This window comes from Tripterygium wilfordii, chromosome 19 (assembly GCF_013401445.1).
Source record: "Tripterygium wilfordii isolate XIE 37 chromosome 19, ASM1340144v1, whole genome shotgun sequence".
Taxonomy (NCBI): Eukaryota; Viridiplantae; Streptophyta; class Magnoliopsida; order Celastrales; family Celastraceae; genus Tripterygium; species Tripterygium wilfordii.
In genome coordinates this window covers 2069017-2090062 of record NC_052250.1, presented here as the reverse complement: position 1 = coordinate 2090062, position 21046 = coordinate 2069017, and the positions used below count along the sequence as shown (strand labels likewise).

General features: G+C 37.6%; 5 protein-coding genes across 9 annotated transcripts; 4 read left to right on the top strand and 1 right to left on the bottom strand.

The window, feature by feature from the left end:
* The first annotated feature begins 2117 nt into the window (after positions 1-2117).
* On the top strand, positions 2118-3169 carry LOC119985434. The gene is made up of 3 exons (XM_038829741.1): positions 2118-2189; positions 2289-2392; positions 2467-3169. Exons 1-3 carry the CDS (start codon positions 2118-2120, stop codon positions 3167-3169), a joined length of 879 nt encoding a protein of 292 aa, XP_038685669.1.
* Positions 3170-4684: 1515 nt separating this feature from the next.
* On the top strand, positions 4685-8728 carry LOC119985859 (probable disease resistance protein At4g27220). Its single transcript, XM_038830304.1, has 3 exons — positions 4685-4770; positions 5378-8392; positions 8494-8728. The coding sequence occupies exon 2, from the start codon at positions 5396-5398 to the stop codon at positions 8345-8347; it is 2952 nt and encodes a 983-aa protein (XP_038686232.1). The 5' UTR covers positions 4685-4770; positions 5378-5395; the 3' UTR covers positions 8348-8392; positions 8494-8728.
* Positions 8729-9481: 753 nt separating this feature from the next.
* LOC119985860 lies at positions 9482-12524 on the top strand. Its single transcript, XM_038830305.1, has 2 exons — positions 9482-9703; positions 12056-12524. The coding sequence occupies exons 1-2, from the start codon at positions 9559-9561 to the stop codon at positions 12340-12342; spliced, it is 432 nt and encodes a 143-aa protein (XP_038686233.1). The 5' UTR covers positions 9482-9558; the 3' UTR covers positions 12343-12524.
* Positions 12525-13116: 592 nt separating this feature from the next.
* On the top strand, positions 13117-16009 carry LOC119985164. 3 transcript variants are annotated; one of them, XM_038829365.1, is made up of 4 exons: positions 13117-13315; positions 13806-13876; positions 14957-15043; positions 15760-16009. In XM_038829365.1, the coding sequence occupies exons 1-4, from the start codon at positions 13192-13194 to the stop codon at positions 15778-15780; spliced, it is 303 nt and encodes a 100-aa protein (XP_038685293.1). In that variant the 5' UTR covers positions 13117-13191; the 3' UTR covers positions 15781-16009. The 3 variants fall into 3 exon arrangements, with proteins under 3 accessions (XP_038685293.1, XP_038685294.1, XP_038685292.1); XM_038829366.1 differs by having other exon boundaries at positions 15729-16009; XM_038829364.1 differs by having other exon boundaries at positions 13118-13315; positions 15757-16009.
* Positions 16010-16140: 131 nt separating this feature from the next.
* LOC119985162 lies at positions 16141-20807 on the bottom strand. 3 transcript variants are annotated; one of them, XM_038829362.1, is made up of 7 exons: positions 20121-20780; positions 19549-19626; positions 19162-19196; positions 19001-19056; positions 17733-17831; positions 16875-16954; positions 16141-16405 (listed from the first exon to the last, which is right to left on the bottom strand). In XM_038829362.1, exons 1-6 carry the CDS (start codon positions 20526-20528, stop codon positions 16896-16898), a joined length of 735 nt encoding a protein of 244 aa, XP_038685290.1. In that variant the 5' UTR covers positions 20529-20780; the 3' UTR covers positions 16141-16405; positions 16875-16895. The 3 variants fall into 3 exon arrangements, with proteins under 3 accessions (XP_038685290.1, XP_038685289.1, XP_038685291.1); XM_038829361.1 differs by having other exon boundaries at positions 16141-16413; positions 20121-20767; XM_038829363.1 differs by lacking the exon at positions 16141-16405 and adding an exon at positions 16441-16727 and having other exon boundaries at positions 20121-20807.
* Between the last annotated feature and the right edge of the window lie 239 nt (positions 20808-21046).

The window sequence follows — 21046 nt, the reverse complement described above, 5'->3', positions numbered from 1 at the left end:
ACCTGATTGAGAGCTTGATTCGATTGGTGTTAAATATTCGTGTTTTGAGGATGACTACAAAACGAGTAGTTTTAGCTATAGATCATGTTAAAACAACACTTATGCAACAAAAATTTCTTGTAAATAATCCTACGAAAATTAGATTTCAAGGGGCACTGCCTCCATACCTCCGTAATTTTTTCCCCTTTTTATCTAAAATCATGCGCCCTTGATAGTGTTAGGTTCGACCCAAGACTCTACTTCTACTGCCCAAGTTCAGGCATACATTGCGACTACGCTTGGCATGAACGTTGGTTGGCATTGGTATGTGAGGATTTGGAAGAGTTTCAATAGAAGATGAAAATATGCATTTTTTTTACTAAGGCTCCCTCCCCAATGCCTGTGAAAGTCCCTTCTGCGACATTTGGTTATACTCTAGTGTATACTCTATCAACTATACTCTCTACCAAACGCAGCCTTAGAGGATGGGATGAGGGTGTAAATCAACAATTCCCTTATTTGATTGATTTTGGAAGGGTGCAATCCCAAACTCATTGTACCCTATATTCTCTCTTTATGGAGAATAACCAATCTCACCAAAATGGTGAGAATGACTATTCTCGACAAGGAAGAATGAGTTTTAATATGTAAAAGATTATTTTACCATTATTAGTTAAACTAAAATATTAGAAAATATTTTTTAAATTTTCAAAAGGAAAAAGGGTAATATGAAGATTATACTATTAAAATTCTCATACTCATACTCACTATTTATTTCATACCAAAGATGGTCATACTCAGCTCATAGACTCATATTCATCTCACGTTCACCTTACACTCATCTTACACTCACACTCATTCAATTATAAACCAAATACGCTGTTAGTTCGATCCATAGTCTCTAGCATAGCATACAAGATAAGTGAGGAAAGAAACATTGGTATTTAAATTTTGGGTTGTTTAAGTGAAATGGGTAATGAATATGATTGCTATAATTTGTACGAATACACTTCCATTATTGACATTTTTACAGAAAACAATAGAGTGAAATCACAAAGATGCAAAATTTGACAAATAAGACAGTAATGTAACATTAATTCCCAAAACCATACATACATATACATATATGACTTTAATGATTTTTTTTTTAAATTTTAATCAGTTACATATGAGTTCCAATAAAATGGGATATGATGCCTTTTTATGCATGATTTTGTATCTCAAAATGTAAGGAGATAAATCTAAAATGGAAACAAGTTATATGCTGTTTATTTGCAGAAATCACTCAAAATAACAAAATATTTCCTAATCTGGTAAAAAGAATAGCTAAGATATAAGTAAAAAGAATAGCTAAGATATAACATGTTTTCAATTTGATCATAAAAGGATTTATTCAATATTAAGTAATTGTCTCCTCTATAAAACAATCCAGGCCAAAAACCCACTCTATGTTATTTTTATTCTTTCTTCTTCTTCTTCTCTTCCTTCTTGGAATCAGAAGTGCTACGGATCCCAACAACTGTCTTGGAATTGCGATTGCAAAACATTGAAACAATGTGGGCTGAGGTGATTGATCAAGTGTTTTTATGGTCCAAAGTCAAAAGATGGAGAAAAGCTTCTAAGTGGTAATACAATACTCTACACCAATCTCTCTCTTTTTTTCCCCAATCCTCCAATTATGTTTATTCATTTTTGGTTCTTGTAAGATAGAGTTACTGATCTTTATTTGTTTAACCATGAAGCTTGATTGTTAAACTTGCTATTTACTTCATGATTCATCTTGTAAGTACTATAGAGTACAGTAGTTTACGGATCCCAATGTTTTTTTTGTCCCAACTATCTCAAATGTTGAGATGTCCACCCACGAATTCACATGGATCATATGCGTTAATTTTTTTGTCTTAGCATATGGGATAGCTGGGACAAAAAATACAGGGATCCTTGACATTTTTGCAACACGATACTGTAAAATTGAGTCATAAGTCTAATCATGTATGTATGCAGATGTAGAATAGATGTAGCAATTGAAACTTGAAACTGCAATTGGTTAATGTAGCTAAGTGTGTTTATGTGATAGCAAGAGTCTCATCAACAAAGTCCAGGTTCATCTGGGTCTTCAGAAGAAGAGAAAAGAAGCAATGATAAGGCAATCTCGGACCGACATTGCTCTCCTCCTCCAGAATGGCCAGCTCCAGCAAGCCCTCCCAAGGGTACTACTTCATTCTAGTCATTCACAAGTTTAAAAACCACAAGCAAGAGTTTTGTGAATTGGGTTTGACATTTTGACATCCTCTTATAAAAATATCCAGGTTGAGCAGCTCTACAAGGAACAATGCCGATTTTCTGCATACGAGCAGATCGACTTGTTCTGTCAATGCCTTACCACCAACGTTCCCGATGTCATTCAGCAGAGGTAAAGATGTCAGTATAATTGCATCCGCGCAACATTTGAATCGTTTGATGAGGTGATTTCATGTTTTTGTGTAGTGACCAGCATTGCTTGCCTAGTGAAATCCATGTAGCAGTGTCAAGTCTGATATTTGCTGCATCAAGATGTGGTGAACTGCCCGAGCTCCAGATGCTGCGATGCTTCTTCAGAAAGTATTATGGCTGCAGGATTGACAAAGACAATGTTCAATTACTACCAGGGAATCTTGTGCATTATGAGATAAAGGAGAATCTGTGTATCAGTTCTGTACCTGAAGACGAGAAGCTCAGATTAATAAGTGATATTGCTAACAAGTACACTCTTCATCTGGGTTATCAAGAACACCACGAGGTTAGCTTCAAGGCTGAGCAGAAAGCTGAAGTCATGGACATGGACATGCAAGATATCTGCAGTGATAACAGCGATGAGGGTTCAACACAAACAATGAATCTCAGGACACCAGAAAACATAGGCTCTCATAATATGGACAAGAGATGTTCGAACAGAAAAAATGTACCTCCTAAAATCAGATCTCGCCGCCTCTCCACAGGTGATGCCTTGGCTTATAATCAGAGCTCAATGTCTGCCATCGATCGTCGTTCTTTCGACCGTTCAATCCGTAAACTGAAAGAAGAAAGAGGCAACTCCCCTGGCCATGTTCATCCTAAACTTCCTAACTACGAAGATGTAGTATCTGAACTCACTGATATCAAGCAAGAGTATAAGCGGGGACAAAGCTACTCAAAGCACTCATTCTTTTAGAGGACAATGTAGCCATGAGGACAGTGTTCATTCTATTAAAAGGAAGCACAGAATTAATGATGGAAGCAATAATAAGAAAAATAAAATACAATGTCGATCTGGGAAATCACTGAATCCGTACAAAAAGATGAACCCAAGACTTCATCATTAACTGCAATTTCTGGAAACTCAAGCATTCGATCCAAATATACCTAAATCAGACCCAATTCACCATTAACTTGCTTTATAATTCAATTTCCTACATTACAAATTCGAACCCACAAGAATTATATGATGATAATAATGATCCAATTCAAATTTCAGTAAGAATTATATGATGCCTTCGCAGAATGGCATGTGAGCCCTCAGGGCGGAGAGTGGTGGACCACCTTCCTTCTGGAAATATGATCCTTAGCGCATTTGACCAGTTAAGAAACTGTTAGTCTCAGTCAAAAATCAAAATCAAAGGTTCGAGTTAGACACGACCAAATCCATCTGACAAGTTAAAGAAACTGTTAGTCTCAGTCAAAAATCAAAAGTCAAGGTGATGACATGGGCTTAGTTTGAATGATAGAGCAAATCCGTTGGTCAATCATTAATTTCGGCAAAAGGTATTTATTATCCATTAATTATTGATCGGTTTCACTTTCATCCTTCAACTCTTTTCTTCTCCTTTTTTGGTCCCCCAACTATGGGAAAACATTCCGTTTGTCCCTCGAATAAATCCGGCGATGGAAAAATCCAACGTGACGTCCTATTGTTCGTCAGATTAGACTTCTTCGGCGTGCCACGTAGGGATGACAAAAAAAAACCGATCCGAGCACTATCCGCAGGGTACTCGATCCGTTTAAAACCCGAAAACTGATCCCATAGGTTTTGGAAACGGTTTAGGTTTTGGTTTTCAAACCCGTTATGGTTTAGAGTCGGGTTTGGTTTTTGATACTGGGTTTAGGGTATCCGAACCGTTTAATAAAAAGATCAATTATAGTAATAATGTTATAAATCATCTATAAAGGTGTACTATTAGGATACTAAATTATAACATGATAAAGCATATTAAAACATATATATTTATAGAAACATACTAATAAAACTATAAATTAGACTAATTTGAATTATAAAATCATAATTAATATAAATCATACTTAATATTAATTTATATTAACATAATCATCAAAGAAAAAAATAAAAATATTAAAAGTTAAAATGATAAACGGGTACCCGAAATAAACGATTATGGAACGGTTCTGGGTTTGAAAATTTAAATGGTATTTTAAATGGTTTTGGAACGGTTTTGGTATAGAGTATCTCAAATGGAAACGGTTTTGGTATTTCCTAATTGGAAGGGTACCCGACCCGTTGTCATCCCTAGTGCCACGTAAGCATTTTCCTACCCCAATCTCATTTGAAGGGCTAAAATGATATTTTTCAATAGTTGAGGGATGAAAATGAGAGGAAAAAAAGTTTAGGGATGAAAATAAAATTCGTCCCATAATTGAGAGACAGAAAAGTACTTTTTTGCCCATTAATTTCCATGGCGCTCGAATTAATATCGAGTCTTCTTCTTCTCTCAAAATATTAAATATCCGGTGAAAGAGTATCAGCAACACTACCTACGCCAGGTATGATTCTTCATTCAATCTTTGCTCATCATTGTCATCATCTTTTCCTTATCGTTCTTCTGCTTCTTTTGAGTTAGATTCGTAGTGTGAGTTCTTGTTTCTGAGTAAATTTGTTTGATTATTTTCATACTCGGTTTGATGATTCAAGTCTGATTTTTCTTGAAATGATTCGTTTGTGTGTTTCAACGCATAAGCGATAGTTGTGATGATTTGTTTGGAGTAGATTTGTGTTACGGTGAAAATTAGGGTAAAGAATGGAGAGAATCATGGTTTATGTATTTTATGGTCAGTGTTACATGTCTTGTAGAATTTAAATTCATCATAAACGTGATAGGGCAGAATTACGATTCTGTCAGGGAAGAACATAAATGGGTTATTGTTTTCTTCTCTTTCTGAAGAGCACTCAGCTACTGATTCTGTCATTATTGTTTCGCTACACGCCTACACAGTTTTGAGTACTATCAATTTCTTTGGTTGTTTGAATTTATATAAGAATAATTTCGCACCAGTCTAAAAGGCTGTTTGTTTGTTTTACTCGAGAATTGTTTTGACGGCAAGATGATTCTAATCTAATTTAGCATCCTTGATTTTGATTCCTGTCTTGCAGACTGTTCTCTATTGCACTATGGAGTCTATAGGGAAAGCTGTTCTCTCATGGGTTTCTAACAAAGTCAACCATCATGTTTGTCTTGATGAAAATGTGAACAAGCTCAAAAGAAAATTTGAATATTTGAATGGCCGAGAGGAAGATGTAGTGACAAGATTGGGCACAGAGCTTCAGCAAGGAAAGAAGTTAAAGAAAGAGGTTGAAGTTTGGCTGGGTGATGTGCAACGGATTAATGATGAAAGACATGCCATAGAAAGTGAAATAAGAGATGGGAGATATTTATTACGTACAGAGTTGGGAAAACGTGTTGTGGAGATGACCGATGAAGCAGAAAGACTTTATCAGAAGGGCAGCTTTCCTTGTGGCCTGGTTTTTGATGCACCTCGTCCCAGGGGAGAGATATTGGCGACTACGAATCTTGTTGGCCAAACTACTGCTCAAAGAAAGATGGAAGAAATCTGGAAAATCTTGAAACACAATGATAATGTTAGAAAGATTGGACTTTATGGGATGGGAGGATCTGGTAAAACAACACTTATGAAGCACATAAATAATCGTCTCTTGGAAGATCCACCGAAGTTTGGTAAAGTTATATGGATCACTGTGTCAAAACCGTTTAATATCAGCAGATTACAACATGACATTGGCACTACTCTAGATTTGGATCTTTCAAGGATTGAAGATGAAACAAAAAGGGCATCAAAGATACATGCAGCATTACGAAGAAAGCGGAGATGTGTCATCATTCTGGATGATATGTGGGAAGCATTTCCTTTAGAGGCCATTGGTATCCCTGAGCCTACCCAAGAGAATAAATCCAAACTAGTTTTGACAACTCGATCACTTGATGTATGCCGACGAATGGAGTGTGAAGGTATTAAAATGGAGCTTCTTTCAAAAGAAGAAGCATGGGAGTTATTCTCTGGTAGAGTTGGGAATCACGTCTTAGTTGATCCATCTATTGAGGCAATAGCTAGAAAAGTGGCAGATGAATGTGCTTGCTTGCCTCTTGCCGTTGTCACGGTAGCTGGAAGTATGAGGGCCAAAGATGACCTGTGTGAATGGAGGACTGCATTAAGAGAATTACGAGAAGTTACAGAGAGGCACACTGACATACTCGAGACGCTGAAGTTCAGTTATAATCGCTTAAAGAATCAGAAACTCCAGGAATGTTTTTTATATTGTGCATTATACCCTGAAGATTTTGAAATAGATAGAGAGGAGTTGATAGAGCATTTAATTGCGGAGGGAATAATAGATGTTTTGGACTGCAGGAAAGCTGAGCATGACAAGGGCCATGTCATGTTGAATGAACTAGAGAATGCATGCTTGTTGGAAAGGGTTGAAGGGCACCAGAGACTCAAATGTGTCAAGATGCATGATTTGATTAGAGACATGGCCATCCGGATCATGAGTGTGAGCCCTCGATCAATGGTTAAAGCGGGTCTGCAATTGAGAGAAATACCAGACGAGGAAAATTGGACAGCAGATCTTGAGAAAGTCTCCTTAATGAAAAACTACATAGAAGAAATCCCTTCTAGCCATCGGCCAAGATGTCACTCTCTCTCAACATTGTTTCTTTCCAGAAATGAATATCTTAGCAGCCTTTCAGATTCTCTCTTTCTGGATTTGTGTGGGGTCAAGGTTCTTGATCTTTCATATACAAGAGTTACAGAATTGCCGTCTTCAATCTCTAATCTTGGGAATCTGAGGGCCTTGTTGCTTCGCTGTTGTGAGATGGAGTGTGTTCCCTCTTTGTCAAAGAATAGAGCATTAAAGAAATTGGACCTCTGTGATTGTGCTAGACTTAAAGAAGTACCTCATGGGATAGAGATGCTGTCCAATCTTACATACCTTAATCTTCATGGTACAATCGATCTAGAGGAGTTACCATCTGGGATATTACCTAAACTGTCCCGTCTGCAGTTCTTGAAATTCCACTGCTTCTCACGTAGTTTGACTGTTGCAGGACAGGAAATTGCGCGCTTGAGAAAGTTAGAAACACTGGAATGCCAATTTAGTGGTGTGGGTGACTTTAATAAGTATGTCAGTTCCCTAGCAAACTATCCTGGACCTTCAACAAGGGATGATGACATGGAGGCACAGCGGTTGAATGACTACCTTCTTGTAATGGGGCCAATTGATGGTACCTCATTGGAAACTCACTTCAGAGAAAAGAAGTTTAGTAAAGAGGCATGGTTACTGAACTATAGCATTGGTAGAGAAGCGCCAAACCGCCTAGTACTTCCAAAAGATATTCAATCATTATTTATTGAAGAGTGTCATGATCTGAGGAGCTTATGCAACAACATTCCATCCTTAAAGTATGCAACTGAATTGAAGTGCCTTGAGGTTGAATATTGTGATGGGGTTGAGTGCCTCCTTTCTTTGTCCTCTTCAGCCTCCTATCGCCCACTCCAGAGCCTCGAGAAATTGTGTCTTGAGAAATTAGAGAGCTTGCGTGTCCTCTTCAACACCGAAGGATTTGTTGCGTCACCATCAGCAACTATATGCGGTGGTACCTTTTCCTGTCTCAAAATATTTGTTCTTTCAAAGTGTCCCAATATAAAGCAGCTCTTCCCCCCTGGCTTGCTACCTAACCTTCAAAATCTTGAAGAGATTCAAGTGACTAGATGTGAGAAACTGGAAGGTTTTATTGTTAACAACAACGTTGATGTTCTCATCACCGAATTCAAACTCCCGAAGTTAAAGGTTTTCAAATTGTGTTGGCTGCCAGAATTGAAGAGCATTTGTGGTCATGGTGTGGCAATGGCTTGTGATTCTCTCCAAGTGATTGATATAAACTGTTGTTGGAAGCTAAAGAGGATCCCTTTCGTATTACCAGCTCCATCTCCTCTTAAAAAGATCTATACCAACAAAGAATGGTGGGAATCGTTGGAGTGGGATCATCTGGATGCTAAGAATGCCCTTCAACCCTTGTGCCAGTTCATCTATACAATGTCTTACTGAAATGGGGCAAAAGCAAGCTGACTAAGGGAATGCCTAACCCAAAAGGTAAGGCCTTGCCAGCTTCAATGTTGTTCTTTTCTGATTCATCTTTCCTTGCACTTCTATCCTATTTTACAGTAAATTAATTCTTGCCTGGTAACATGCAGGACGATTATTCTGGGACTGGTCCATCGCACTTACTTCTGAGTTGATACATCTGACCTGTAATTCTAGATTGTGCCTTCCTACTTATCTGCTCTTTTTACATCCTTGTCGTAACCGGTATTTGGTTCTGTATTGGTATGTACAATATTCTAACAAATAATTACATTGTAATTTCAAAGACTACACAGCTCATTTATAGTAAAAGTAGTTGTATTCCAAAAGTTTTGTTCTGCTTTATCATTCTCAGATTGGAATTCATTGTGTTCTTTACATTGTAAAGCACTTGAGTATATCAATGCAGGGTGTGGGTAAACCAATTGTGTGAATTAAGGAGGTCTGTGTGTGTGTGTCAGATGATATGTGGAACATGTATCAGCAGCATTTTTCTTGGGTGCAAAACTGCAAATGAGACTTTCTACATATGGCTTCTCTGATAAGCAAGCCATGTCACAAAGGTTTGCCCAGTAGTATTGAGTGGGGGTTGTGTGGTATTGAAGTCTGAATATGTGAGCTGTTGGATATAGAGGGGGAAAACATAGTGGGATATAGTTATGTCAGGGATGAGGGAGGAATGAAGTGGGACTACCAGAGGTTGAATGGTAATATTACTGGGGATGGGAAGTTGGGAGATGAAGTTGGGACAATGGTGACCCAATGGATAAGCATATACTCGAGTTGGTGATACTAGAGTTGATGGTATTCAAGTTTGAATCTCTTATTTAATATGGACTAAAGTCGGATCATTAACTTCTTACACAAAAAAATTTATCAGTTGAGGTTGAAGACGGTGTGAATTGAATCATGAATTGGGTCAAAACCTAATGTTAATCCAATGTGTGACTACAAAGAAAGATATTGTTATAGGCAGGTTGAAGTTTGGTCACGGAGTAGACAAAGCCATCTCGGATTTTTTATATTAATTTTTTTATTAAATAAAATTATATAGATTACATATCACGCCACATAAAAGACTGATATTTTCTGTTCATTTGGGGGAAGTAGTTAAGCAGAAGGGAAGGGAGAACCTAACCTATACATACGTATCGATTAGCTCCGCCGTTGACGACATGGCCAACACTTTCGAGGTCGCAGGAGTTCATGAGCTGAGAAAGGTGGAGCTTAGCCGCCGCGAGAAGATAGGACAGTTCCTAATCAACGTGCGCAAATTCGCTATCGAGTCCGCGATCACGGAGTCCCTTAAAGGGGTTAATGGTCGGTAACCTCTCTGTCTCACGCTCGCATCGTTTAGTTAGGCGTTTCATGGCCTTTTCTTATGCTGTTTTGGTCTTTAATTCTCATGAAAGTTTCGTAATTTCTTAAAAGAGTATATCATTTGATTCTTTTGCCATTTGAGATGCGATGTGTATTTGGAACATGGATTTGAATTTGTATTTATCTTATGTTGAATTCAAAGTTTTGCGAGTGTAATATTGCTTTTGTTTCTGAAATAGGTAGTGCATCTAGGATTTGAGCTTAGTAAGTGCGAGTATAACTGCTATCATTGCACTTATAGCTTCACAACCCATGAAATTGCATTATGAAAAATCTATTGTTTGTTTTGCGTGCTTGAGAGAGGGAGTCAGTGTCGATTGTACGATTTAATAGGGCGTTCAAAATAAAATGAAATTCTGAGATTACAGTACTGTTTCCTACAATCCTACTCTTCCTTTCAAGAGCCAAATTATTAGGAAACTGATGAGAAACAGGGAGCATTAGAAAAGCATCGAGGATATTTCTGTGAAAAATTGTTGGTCAGTTGATTTGGTGAATTTCCTAAAGTAATCTTATGTAATAGTGAGATGTAGGAAGTATGTTATGATTATTGGTGTTAGGGTGGTTTCTATTTGGTGTATTTGTTGTCTTCATTGTCATTGCTTTTAGCCGTGCTCTGGTATTTTGATTTTGTCTTGTTGGTAATCGTCAAAGAAACACTTATAGATTTGCTTTTTGAGTTTAGTGGGTGCTTGGCCTTTGTGTGGGTCATTGTGCATCCATATGTATTCAATCACAGGCATGTACTCTGGCATTGCCTGAAAGTGGTTTCTTTAAGTTTTGAACAATTGCAACAAAACCAAACCTTTTGTTTAGCTGACAAGAAGGATATCTTTGTGCCGCCGTAAGTTGGGGACAATTAGCCTTAGAAAGAATGATATTTAGAAAATGTTTCCACTCTCGCTTAGTCATCATTTATCCTGTTATTACACTAATAAACCTTTTCTACGTATCAGTTTGCACTTGTGTATATGTCTCTGTGTGTGTGTGTGTGTGTGTTAGCTGGGTAAATGGCATTGGTGTTAGATATCTGGCTCTCTTATGGGATAAGCTCCTGAAATGAAGCTCAGACCCTAGTTTATTTGCTCCCTACAAGGAACAATGTCTTGCCAGCATAAATGAGACCGAAAGACCATAGGTACCATGAAACAACCCATTGCTGTCCATTTTCCTTTTATTTTGTCTTTTTCATGTAGCTGAGTGATAGAGTCGCGCCCATACACGCTCAGCGCCCAAGGCCCAACCGACACCCACCCATATGGGCCGGCTGTACCCAAGGCCTCCCAGCCCATACTAGAAAACCTTGGGTACTAAGGGAGGCCCATACCTCCCCCCTATAAACAACACCTTAGCTCCCACATCTTTCGATGTGGGACAATCCTATCAATACCCTCCCCTTCAAGACCAACGCCCACGTTGGTCGTGCACCATGGCCGACCACTCCGGCAGGCGCACCCCCGTTGGTCGAGCACCATGGCCGGCCACTCCACAGGCGTGGCCCCAATTGAAAGCACAACAGGATCATGCTCCGATACCATTGATAGAGTCGCGCCCATACACGCTCAGCGCCCAAGGCCCAACCGACACCCACCCATATGGGCCGGCTGTACCCAAGGCCTCCCAGCCCATACTAGAAAACCTTGGGTACTAAGGGAGGCCCATACCTCCCCCCTATAAACAACACCTTAGCTCCCACATCTTTCGATGTGGGACAATCCTATCACTGAGAAATGGTCATTACTTTTTAATGTTCTTATTCAACATGAATCAAGGCCAATAGCCTGAAGTGTTGGATATGCTATTTTGATTAGAGTATGGAATAAGATGAGAAAAATATATAATAAGAACAGGAAAATTCTTAAATGAGTTGGGTGAGGTACTTAGTTGGCATGATGACCCAGTAAAATATTTCAGTGGATTATTTCCTGTCTCGTGCCTTCATTTCTGAAGCCTGATTTCGAGATTCCCATTCCTTCAGTCAGTGGTTTAGCAGTCTTGGACGTACATTTCTATCCCAAATCCAAGTTGAGCGTGGCCGATACTATTTGAATCTCTAATCCTAACTTTTGAGATTTGAGCCATGATTTCAAATAATTGGGCGCTTTTCAGATTTAGATAGCATTTGTTGCTAATGAACCGTAAACACAAGGCCTAATGATATTGATACAATCTTGATCTATCTCAATTTGATCAACTGCATCTCTTATTTCAACATTATTTATGAGTGTGAATGCTTGATAAATTTATGTTCTTCATTCTTTACTGTGTTGCATTTGGCGTTTGAATTTGCAGGCATGAAGAGAGTCTATAAGATTGTCCAGGAAAGATTTATGGATCGAGCCCCTGCACTCCCGTCGAATGGCCAAAATAAATGTGAAGACTTTGCATTAGCTGAGGAAATACGGGCTGAAATGGAGGGAGCGCAAGAAAACATGACTAACTTGAAGCAAGAAAACATGACATCAGCCAACTATGTAGATGAATTGCAGGGTACGAAGAAGATATCAAATGAAAGGTTCAAGGGATCAGATCTATTAGAAACTGAGAGGAAAAGGGTTTTTATTCGATCCCGGCTGTGAATTGGGTCAGCTTGTTGGCCTTGGCATATGTTTGGAATTGAACCCTTTAATGTGTGTATTTTTTCTGTCATGATTGTTATCCGCAAGCACAAATAATGTAAACCATTGCTAAATCTAATGTCTCCGTGATATGATTCTAAGTTTTTGTATATGTCAATATAGCTTGCATATATTTTGAGTGATCTTTGTCTCTCATGCTAGCTTTATCTTCTTGGAGATTCCACTTGCAAATTTTCTGAGGTGACTTATATGGTGCCATAGTGACTAAACATACATGAGATGAATATCATCATTTTTTGATTCATACTCAATTACCTTATTAAATACTTGCTCTCAGTATCTTATTTCTAACATCATTAATACATGAATTTATGGGTTTTTTCCCGAACTCAACATGACCATCGAACGGTTGGATCAGATAATCAACTCAATTTGCTCCACATTGATGACAAGAAAGACAGATTGAATCTTGTGACAAATAAAGCTGAAGTTCTTGGACGTGGAAGGAATTTACAACCTCCCGCATTTACAACAAGTTTTCATAACCAACTTTACCATCTCAACCTTGAATTTATACATGATTGTCACTGAAATTCTTCATCAAAATAACATGTAAATCAAAATATTCTTACAAATGCAGAAATTGCCAATCCAAACACTTGTCTTTGTCATTAAAAAAAAAAAGTCTCTCTTCTTTTTCTTTTTCTTTTTTTATGTTTTTAAGTATTAATGCATGGAGTTTGCCAGGTGTCCCCTTCTAGAGAGCACTTTTTAGTTCTCGTAGTTTCTCTCTACGCCTTGTCACACACTCTGTCTCTCTCTCTCTCTCACTTCACAGAGCTTCTTAGGATGGCTGCGTGGACAGGTGCGGCTCGCCAGGCCGCGAATCTTTCTCGGCTCTACTCCCCAAAATGGGTTTCATCTCCTCAGGCTGCTTCCCTCATTCAGTGGCGGGGTCTCGCCGGAGGCGGCGGTATTTTACTCTCTCCGACGCGCCATCTGATTGTCTTAACAGATTCAATGTGTAAAATTTTCTATTAGTGCGCATGATTTTTAGATTTCATCAACCAAATCATAGAACTTGTATTTTTTTTAAAAAAAAATTCAGTGTTCTTTTTAACGAAAAACTCATCCAACATTGGATCCCCACCCGCCAAATGCATTAATGAGGCACGCAAACTCCCCTTTCTACATGCACTAAGGCTTTCAGCCATGGGGTGGCTCCAAAGAGATTTGTTGGGAGTTGAACCTAGGACCTTAATCCTGTCAACTTACCACCCGGCCAATGGTTGGTTTCCCAAGGAAATTGTTTTTAAGATTTGTTTATTAGTATTCAAAATGGTTTCTTTGATTCAGTTTTCATCCTAAACGTGATACTGTTTATGAAAAAGAGCGAGATGTAACGTATAGATATGCCTTTAATCTAAAGGTACTGTTTATGAATAGCTTCTATTGTCTTGTAGATCATCATGGACCTCCAAAGGTTAACTTTTGGGAGGACCCAATGCATCCTTCTAAATGGAAAGAAGAACATGTAAGTTGTCTCTCACTTTACTGTCTGTGATGCTAGCTCTTATAAAGTTGAAATTTTGATTGCTGTTTTTACCACTTTAGTTATATAATCTTTTGTGATGCCTGAGAAGGGCTCTGGAATCTTAATATGCCATTAGTGGTTGTTAAAGATACCATTATGTATACACACAATTAGGTGCTTCTATTCTTCAGGATTGAATATTACAAGTTGTGGCTACTGACAGAAAACTGAACCACCAGCTCCTCTTCTTGTATGGCAATTATTTGGACATTTTTTTTGGCTATTTGAAATAATTTCTGTGAATAAGCCTTTGTGAACCATTATTTGTCTTCTTAAATCCCTTTTTTTTGGGTTTTATTTTCCATAGTTACTGCTGAATCCTCGAGTTGGAGTAGAAACTGTGTGATTTTTCTAAATTAGATGTCCACTTAGTGTCACACCTTTTGTTTTAGGTACTGTTATCTCATGGCCCTCCTCTTCCCATGAGATGTGTTGGAGAGTGAGACCATGAATTCAAGCCACAGTACGTGTGAACATGAATTGAAAAAAAAAATAATGTTCTCATGTAGCTCAAAACATCTGTCAAAACATTTACAAAGCAAAGTTCATCTTGTCTTATTCTTTCTTTCTTTTTTCCATGGAAAAGAAATTTAATTGCAAGACACTAAGGAGCACTCTTGTTGCCTTTTTAAAAAATTTCTTAGGGAAACTTGGCTGCAGACTAGTGTAGGTATTATGGTATCCTGAATTGAATATAATTTGTGGCTGTGCAATGGGTCCTAAGGGTGATATTGCCAATACTTTCAAACACAGGTAGCTTTCTGTATTAGTGTATTATGGATACAGACGTCAGTGGTGATAGTAGTGGGACTTATGTAGTCGAACGTCTAGTTGAAAGGAAAGAAGCTGAGATATTTCCTTCTGACCATTATAATTACTTTAGTATGCTAATGCTTGAGGATTGGAAATTCAAAGTTTTCTGCTTCTTTTCTATCTATTATGCAAAAAAGCAATATTTTACAGTTCAGCGGCAATGACAGGTTACATGATATATTTTCCTTGAACTCTCTCTCTTCGCAGTTTGTGATTGTCTCTTTAACTGGCTGGGGTTTACTCTTTTATGGAGGTTACAAATTCTTCACCAAGGGCAAGGACAAGAAGGAAGAGGTACATTGTCCAATTGCTATTACCTAGTTCTAACTGGTGATGGATTTTCCGTGTTTCTACCTATCGCATTATGCACATTGTCTATCTTTTTCTTTCTAAAGCTGGGCTATAACGTTTACTAGCAATTAACTTGAATCATGGAACAGAGTTGTGTTAAGAAATTGAAGCAAGCAACATTGTTTGATGGTTTTTTCATAAAATAGAAATAATTGAAAAAAGCCTTAGTTTCAAATAATTTGATGTCAACCTGTATCCATGGTGAAAATCATTTGGAGTTGGTTTTTTGTATCATATTTCTTGATTTAGCTGTAATCAATCTTTAATCTTTTGGCGTGCATATCTTTTGTTATTACTTTCATCCACATTTGGCATTCCTCCTCCTCTTCTTAGCATCTTCAACCTGAGTATTCTGAACTTTTTTTGCATCTGAGTGATTATAATATACATTTTCATGGTATTTTTATTTCGGCTATTCCTATCATCATATCTATTTGTATAGTTTGATGTGTTTTGTCACTCTACATATATCATGTGCACTTTGGCTGGTGCCCTGAACTAATGGAACTTGGTTTTAAAGTTTTTACTTGAGATAACTTTGCATCCTTGAATCCTGATATAAGTGTTCAAAAAGAACTTGTCTTTGATTGGAACTTCAATTGAAAGTATGTCCGTCTTCTTTCTCGAGTTTTGAGTGGCCTCGCTTTGTGCTGCAGAAGGTTGGAGAAGCAAAGCAGTAGGTTTAGCTCAGTACCTGAACATATTCCCTGAAGTCACAGCTGGACAAGGACCTCTGTTCTACACTGTTAAGACTCCATTTTGTGCTGTTTAGCTGTACATGTCTCCATAACTGTTGGTTCCTAGTTTCCTTCTATTTTTCATAGTTGCTGTTGCGACTCTGTTTATGTATTTAGTGAACTTTCTTCTTTTGTCTAATAAAGCAGATCCTCAATGGAACATTTGAATGCCCTCTTTATCTCTATGCAAAAAATTTGTGGGATACAGATTAAGAGGTGTCTTTACAAACATTTGTTCCTGACAATAAGAATGGTCTTATTGTGGAAACCATTGAATTTGCAACTATATTTATCAAAGGAATGGAAGTTCCTCACCAAAGAATGAAACAAAACAAACAAATATTGTACAGATTGAATGTTGAAAATGCACAAACACATTATACTGAATATGGTTACATTTGCTCCTAAAAATTCTTCCTACAAACTCAGAAAATATACAGTATGGTGGAGGTAGAAGCTGGAAACGACGTCAAAATTTTCCAATGCAATGCACCTTCCGGTCGAAGGGCTTATCATAAGATCAACACAATCCATGGAGGATATCTGCTCCCAAATTGAGAGTGTACACCTGCAGAACTGTTTCATCACACCATTAGTCGTTGCATACATCATTGAATAAAGAGCCAACACATCAATGAGCCAACCCAGAGGTCCCAGACTACCGTAGGCTGTGAGAGAGCGGCAGAGGGAAGGCGATGGAACGATTAGTCATTTTTTATAGCATTGTGAAATCTTCTCCACCGAGATTCAGAACAAAATACTTCTCACTGACAGACTACCAATTGTTTCCAACCCAAATATAAGTCCCAAGTCAATGCAAAAATTGTAGAATGTGAAGACTCCAAACTTTTTCAATTGATTGGGGAAAATTTTGTGTCAGCAAAAGCGACCTAACCAAAAGCATTAATATCTAGCATCATCTATCAATTTAGACATTTAGTCATTGAAAGAAACTTTCTCAACATTTCCATTGCAAAGTAAATCATTCAGCCCCTTTTAACAATGCAGACAGGATCATCTAGTAAAAGAATGTTTACCAGGGTAAGCTGGCTGGCACCTCAGTCTGCATCTTTTATTTCTGCTTCAATATCAACAACTGTGGCACCAGAATCCTTTCCTGCACAGAATTTATGAATCATCAGTATCGTGAATCATCCCATGAACTATAATTTCAGATTAGTGAGTGGAAGTTGTTATACGTTCATGCAGACAAACCAAAAATATACCAATAGGAGGTACATTGCCCTCGCTTTCATGCACAGCAGATGATTACATCTCCTTGCTGTTCTTAGGGAAAAAAAGATGAAAGAAAGAAAATGGACTCTACGAGTGATAATAGTAAAGCAAATTGCAGAGAATCTTTTGATATTTTGTCAGAACTAAAGTTTGTTACCATCAACTCTGGTACTCTGGTAAAAATAGTCTAATTTTCCTACCCAAATATATCAAGAAAGGAGAAAGGGGTAAGCCAATAAAGTTTGCGTACATCTTGTCTACCCCAACCCCGCCTACTACGGGAGCCTTGTGAAAAGGACTTGTTTACCCTTTTTTACCACTGGGCAATCATGGTATATTTTCTTATACCAGCAGAATGTTTGAAAACTATGGAAAGTTTCATGTGATGGTTTTGATAGATGTTAAGGTTCTTGTGATGCATATTTTATTTAAAAGAAATTAAAATCTCGAGAACGAGGAACCCCTTCAAGGTTGGACCCATTGGACTCAACCATGCAGACTAACACCCGGATAGTAGCAATCACCAATTAAAAAAAAATTAGTCAATTAAAGTCTAGTTTCACAATAGTGTGTTATGGCCGTCAACATATCACAGTAACTGAATCAAAAACATAGATTCTAGAGGAAGAAAACAAATCAGAATGTCAGGTGGGAAAAACCTTTCTTGAAACCAGGTTTGAAATCACTGAATGCTTCGCCAAAAGTAGTGGATTGGTTGGAGAACTTCACAGTATCACTAATAAACTCATTGTCCACCACTGAAAATAAAGAAACATTTCAAAAACTGTGAAGATTCATAACATTTGTATTCAATTGAAGGAGGAAATGAGAACACAAACAATAGAATTGGCAGTAAAATAAGATTTTATCTCGATGATTGTCCCCCTCAGACATTTACATTGCTAAAATATATCCACAATGATATGAGACTACATCTCAAGAAATCAACAACAAACATTATTCAATCCAGTTCGGAATAAACAACTTCTGCAATTCACCAACTTGGCTTTACTAAATCGAATTTGTATTCAGCAAATGCTCTTAAGAATATCCATTAGTTCATAACAAATACATTCAATTGGAGAAAAATGAAATGATTCCACCAAATATAGGATTAGCTGTAAAATCAGAACCAATATCGTTATGCCATGAATGTGTTGCAAAGATATATGGACAGCTTTATCAGTCAACAAAGTCATTTGAACATTACTTCATCAAATACTGCATGAAACAGATAACCCCCAGAGCATGTTAACACTGATAATTATATATCGCCTTCGGACTGGCGCAAACATCAGGTTCTAGACAAGTAGAACTCCAAAATTATTTAATTTTTTTAAAATTAAGAGTCATCCAGATCTTATACAATTCGCTAAATACTGATAGCCTTGTCTTCTTTGCTAGACTAAAAATAAATTCACACATATTAAAGCCAAACAGCTGGATAATATTAGAAGGAGAAAATATAAGTCTAACTCATCTGAGTAAATTTATAGGATCAGTTTTCCCCTTCAAGGTCTAAAAGCTAAATTTTCATGGCATAGTTAGAAACAGTGAGATAGTGAGACAGTATTTTTCAAAAGTGTAGAGGCATTGGGAACACCCAAGTCCAGATATTATGACCAATTTATGTCAATACAGCTTAAAATCAAGCGGGAAAAAAAAAAGACACAATGATAACAAAGATGCCAAACACTAGAAGTTTAACCAACTTACGCTCATCCTCACATTTACCTTCAAGATTTCTTATACCAAAAAATCGATGTTTGCCATTCATTGTTATCATGATCATCATTGTTCATGTCTACTGTCTTATGATGATGTTATTAGTTTACCAGTAGTTCTGTCCCACCATCTTATTTGCACAAAATGTTGCAAGAAGTCTTTTACTATGTTATTAGTAGTAGATTCCAAAACTTAGCTTCACCTGAAAATGGTTGAGTACAGAAGGGGCAGAGCTGTAATTCATCATTTAGGGTAGATCTGCAACAGATCCGACATCCAAGTCAGTTAACTCTTCATGTAAATCAATATGCAAGAAGTCTTCAAAAATGAATTTTCTTTTTCATAGGTTTCCAAAGCACTTACTTGAATACCTGAAAATCATTTCCACAATTTGGGCACTACACGTGGAGGAAACAATACCGTTAATCAAGGCAACAGAAAATAGAGCTAGCTTTTTAAACACATATTTTTAAATAATTTGTAAATCATGACAAATAAGATGGAGATAGATTAGAAGGTTCATAAATTGCACATGCATAATGGAGAGCTGGTCACTGAAATGATCCAGGGAGTTCCTGGTTTGTAAATTATATGCGCTATAGATAGTGGTCTCTAACTTGCACAGCATACACAAATTCAATTTGGGTACAAAGTGAGATCTTCTACTTGTTGAAGGAGCACTAAAAGAAATGAAAGAACGACAGTAATTCATGAAGAATTGAACAAATATGAAGAGTGATGAAGCCTCACTTGGCCTTGAATAACATCTCGTCCTGCCCACCATAGAAATGCTCCCAAACCCACAATAGGAATAAGCACTGCAATGAGCTGGATATGAAAAAACATCAATCAATCAGATCAACAACTTCATATTGATGTCACTCAACAAAATAACATTTAAGTGATGCTATCAAACCAAAAGAGATAGTACGATAAGCTATTTATTTTCACCCATAGACAGCAGTCAGTGCCTGGAACCAAAATGGATACATGGCAGCATCAGCCAATAAAAGATAAAGAGTAACTGCTTGGTATCAAAAATATATATCATTTGCTGCGCTTAAATCATCTCATTCACATACCAGAAACAAACAAGCATAACGTCAGTAATATCCACTGGCGATAAACAACTGGAAAGAGCTTCAGAATATTGAGCAAACCACTAACAGTATCAAATTGCAGAATTATTGGGTAGGTGTATTGACAGTGCCATGCAAACCCAATCGGCCACAATGAAACACACACTTGTATCAGGAAACAGAACTATACATGCATAACCGCATAAATAATCAATTCACATATTAGAGAGCAGAAAGAGATACCCAAATTGACACAATAGCATCCAAAACCCATCCAAGCTGCCCAGTAACGGAAAGATAAGTCAAACCAATTGCGAAAGCAATATTACCCAGAAGCCTCGCATTATCTCTCCCACCACCACCACCACCACCGCCGCCGCCGTTAAACCCAAAACCTTGATTGAACCTCACCAAAACTATTCTTCTGTTCCTTTTCCATCCCTCCTCCAACAAAATCGCATCCCTGCCCCAACTCCCTCCCAATGAAAACCACCTCTCCCCCCTAGAAACCCTCGGTTTAAGCCCATTCCGGCGCAAAGAACCAATCTTTGAACTTGACAGAGAGTTATAGTAAATGGGTTTCTTGCAACAGCCACCATGCGTAGTTCTAAGAGCTGAGAAATTGAAGGAGATATGTAGAACTGTTGTCATGGCAGAAGCTGTAAATACTTATACCATATCGTTAACACTGGTTTTGGGTTGTATATTGAGGATATATCGTATTCTCGTCGATTAAACAGCTTAATATAAATTATTATTCAGCCTAAAATCTAGCATATGCGACGTCTATGTGTCTACGGGTTTTCTACTTTTCTCTAGATTATTAGTCTGTATCAGCCTATAGAAGAGTGCCACTTTGTTTGGAGTGGCTTGGTTGGCCATTTTCTCCTTATCATTATCCATTGGGTCTCATTTGCAAGCTTGAATTTGCTTCTAGCAGTGACTGCTTTGATATTAGCCACCCTTATGGCACACTATTTTTGAAGGTGTGATTGAAGTTAGTTAAATTCTGTTTTTTAGCTTAATTTTGTAGAGTAAGAAAACTTTGATTCAGTTGAGCCAAACTTGAAAGGTTTTCCTTAAATAAGTTCGATTTACTCTTTCTTTCTTTTTTGAAACCACCCAATCCAAGCTGTTCTTTTGAACAATTAAGTGGATATAAATATCGG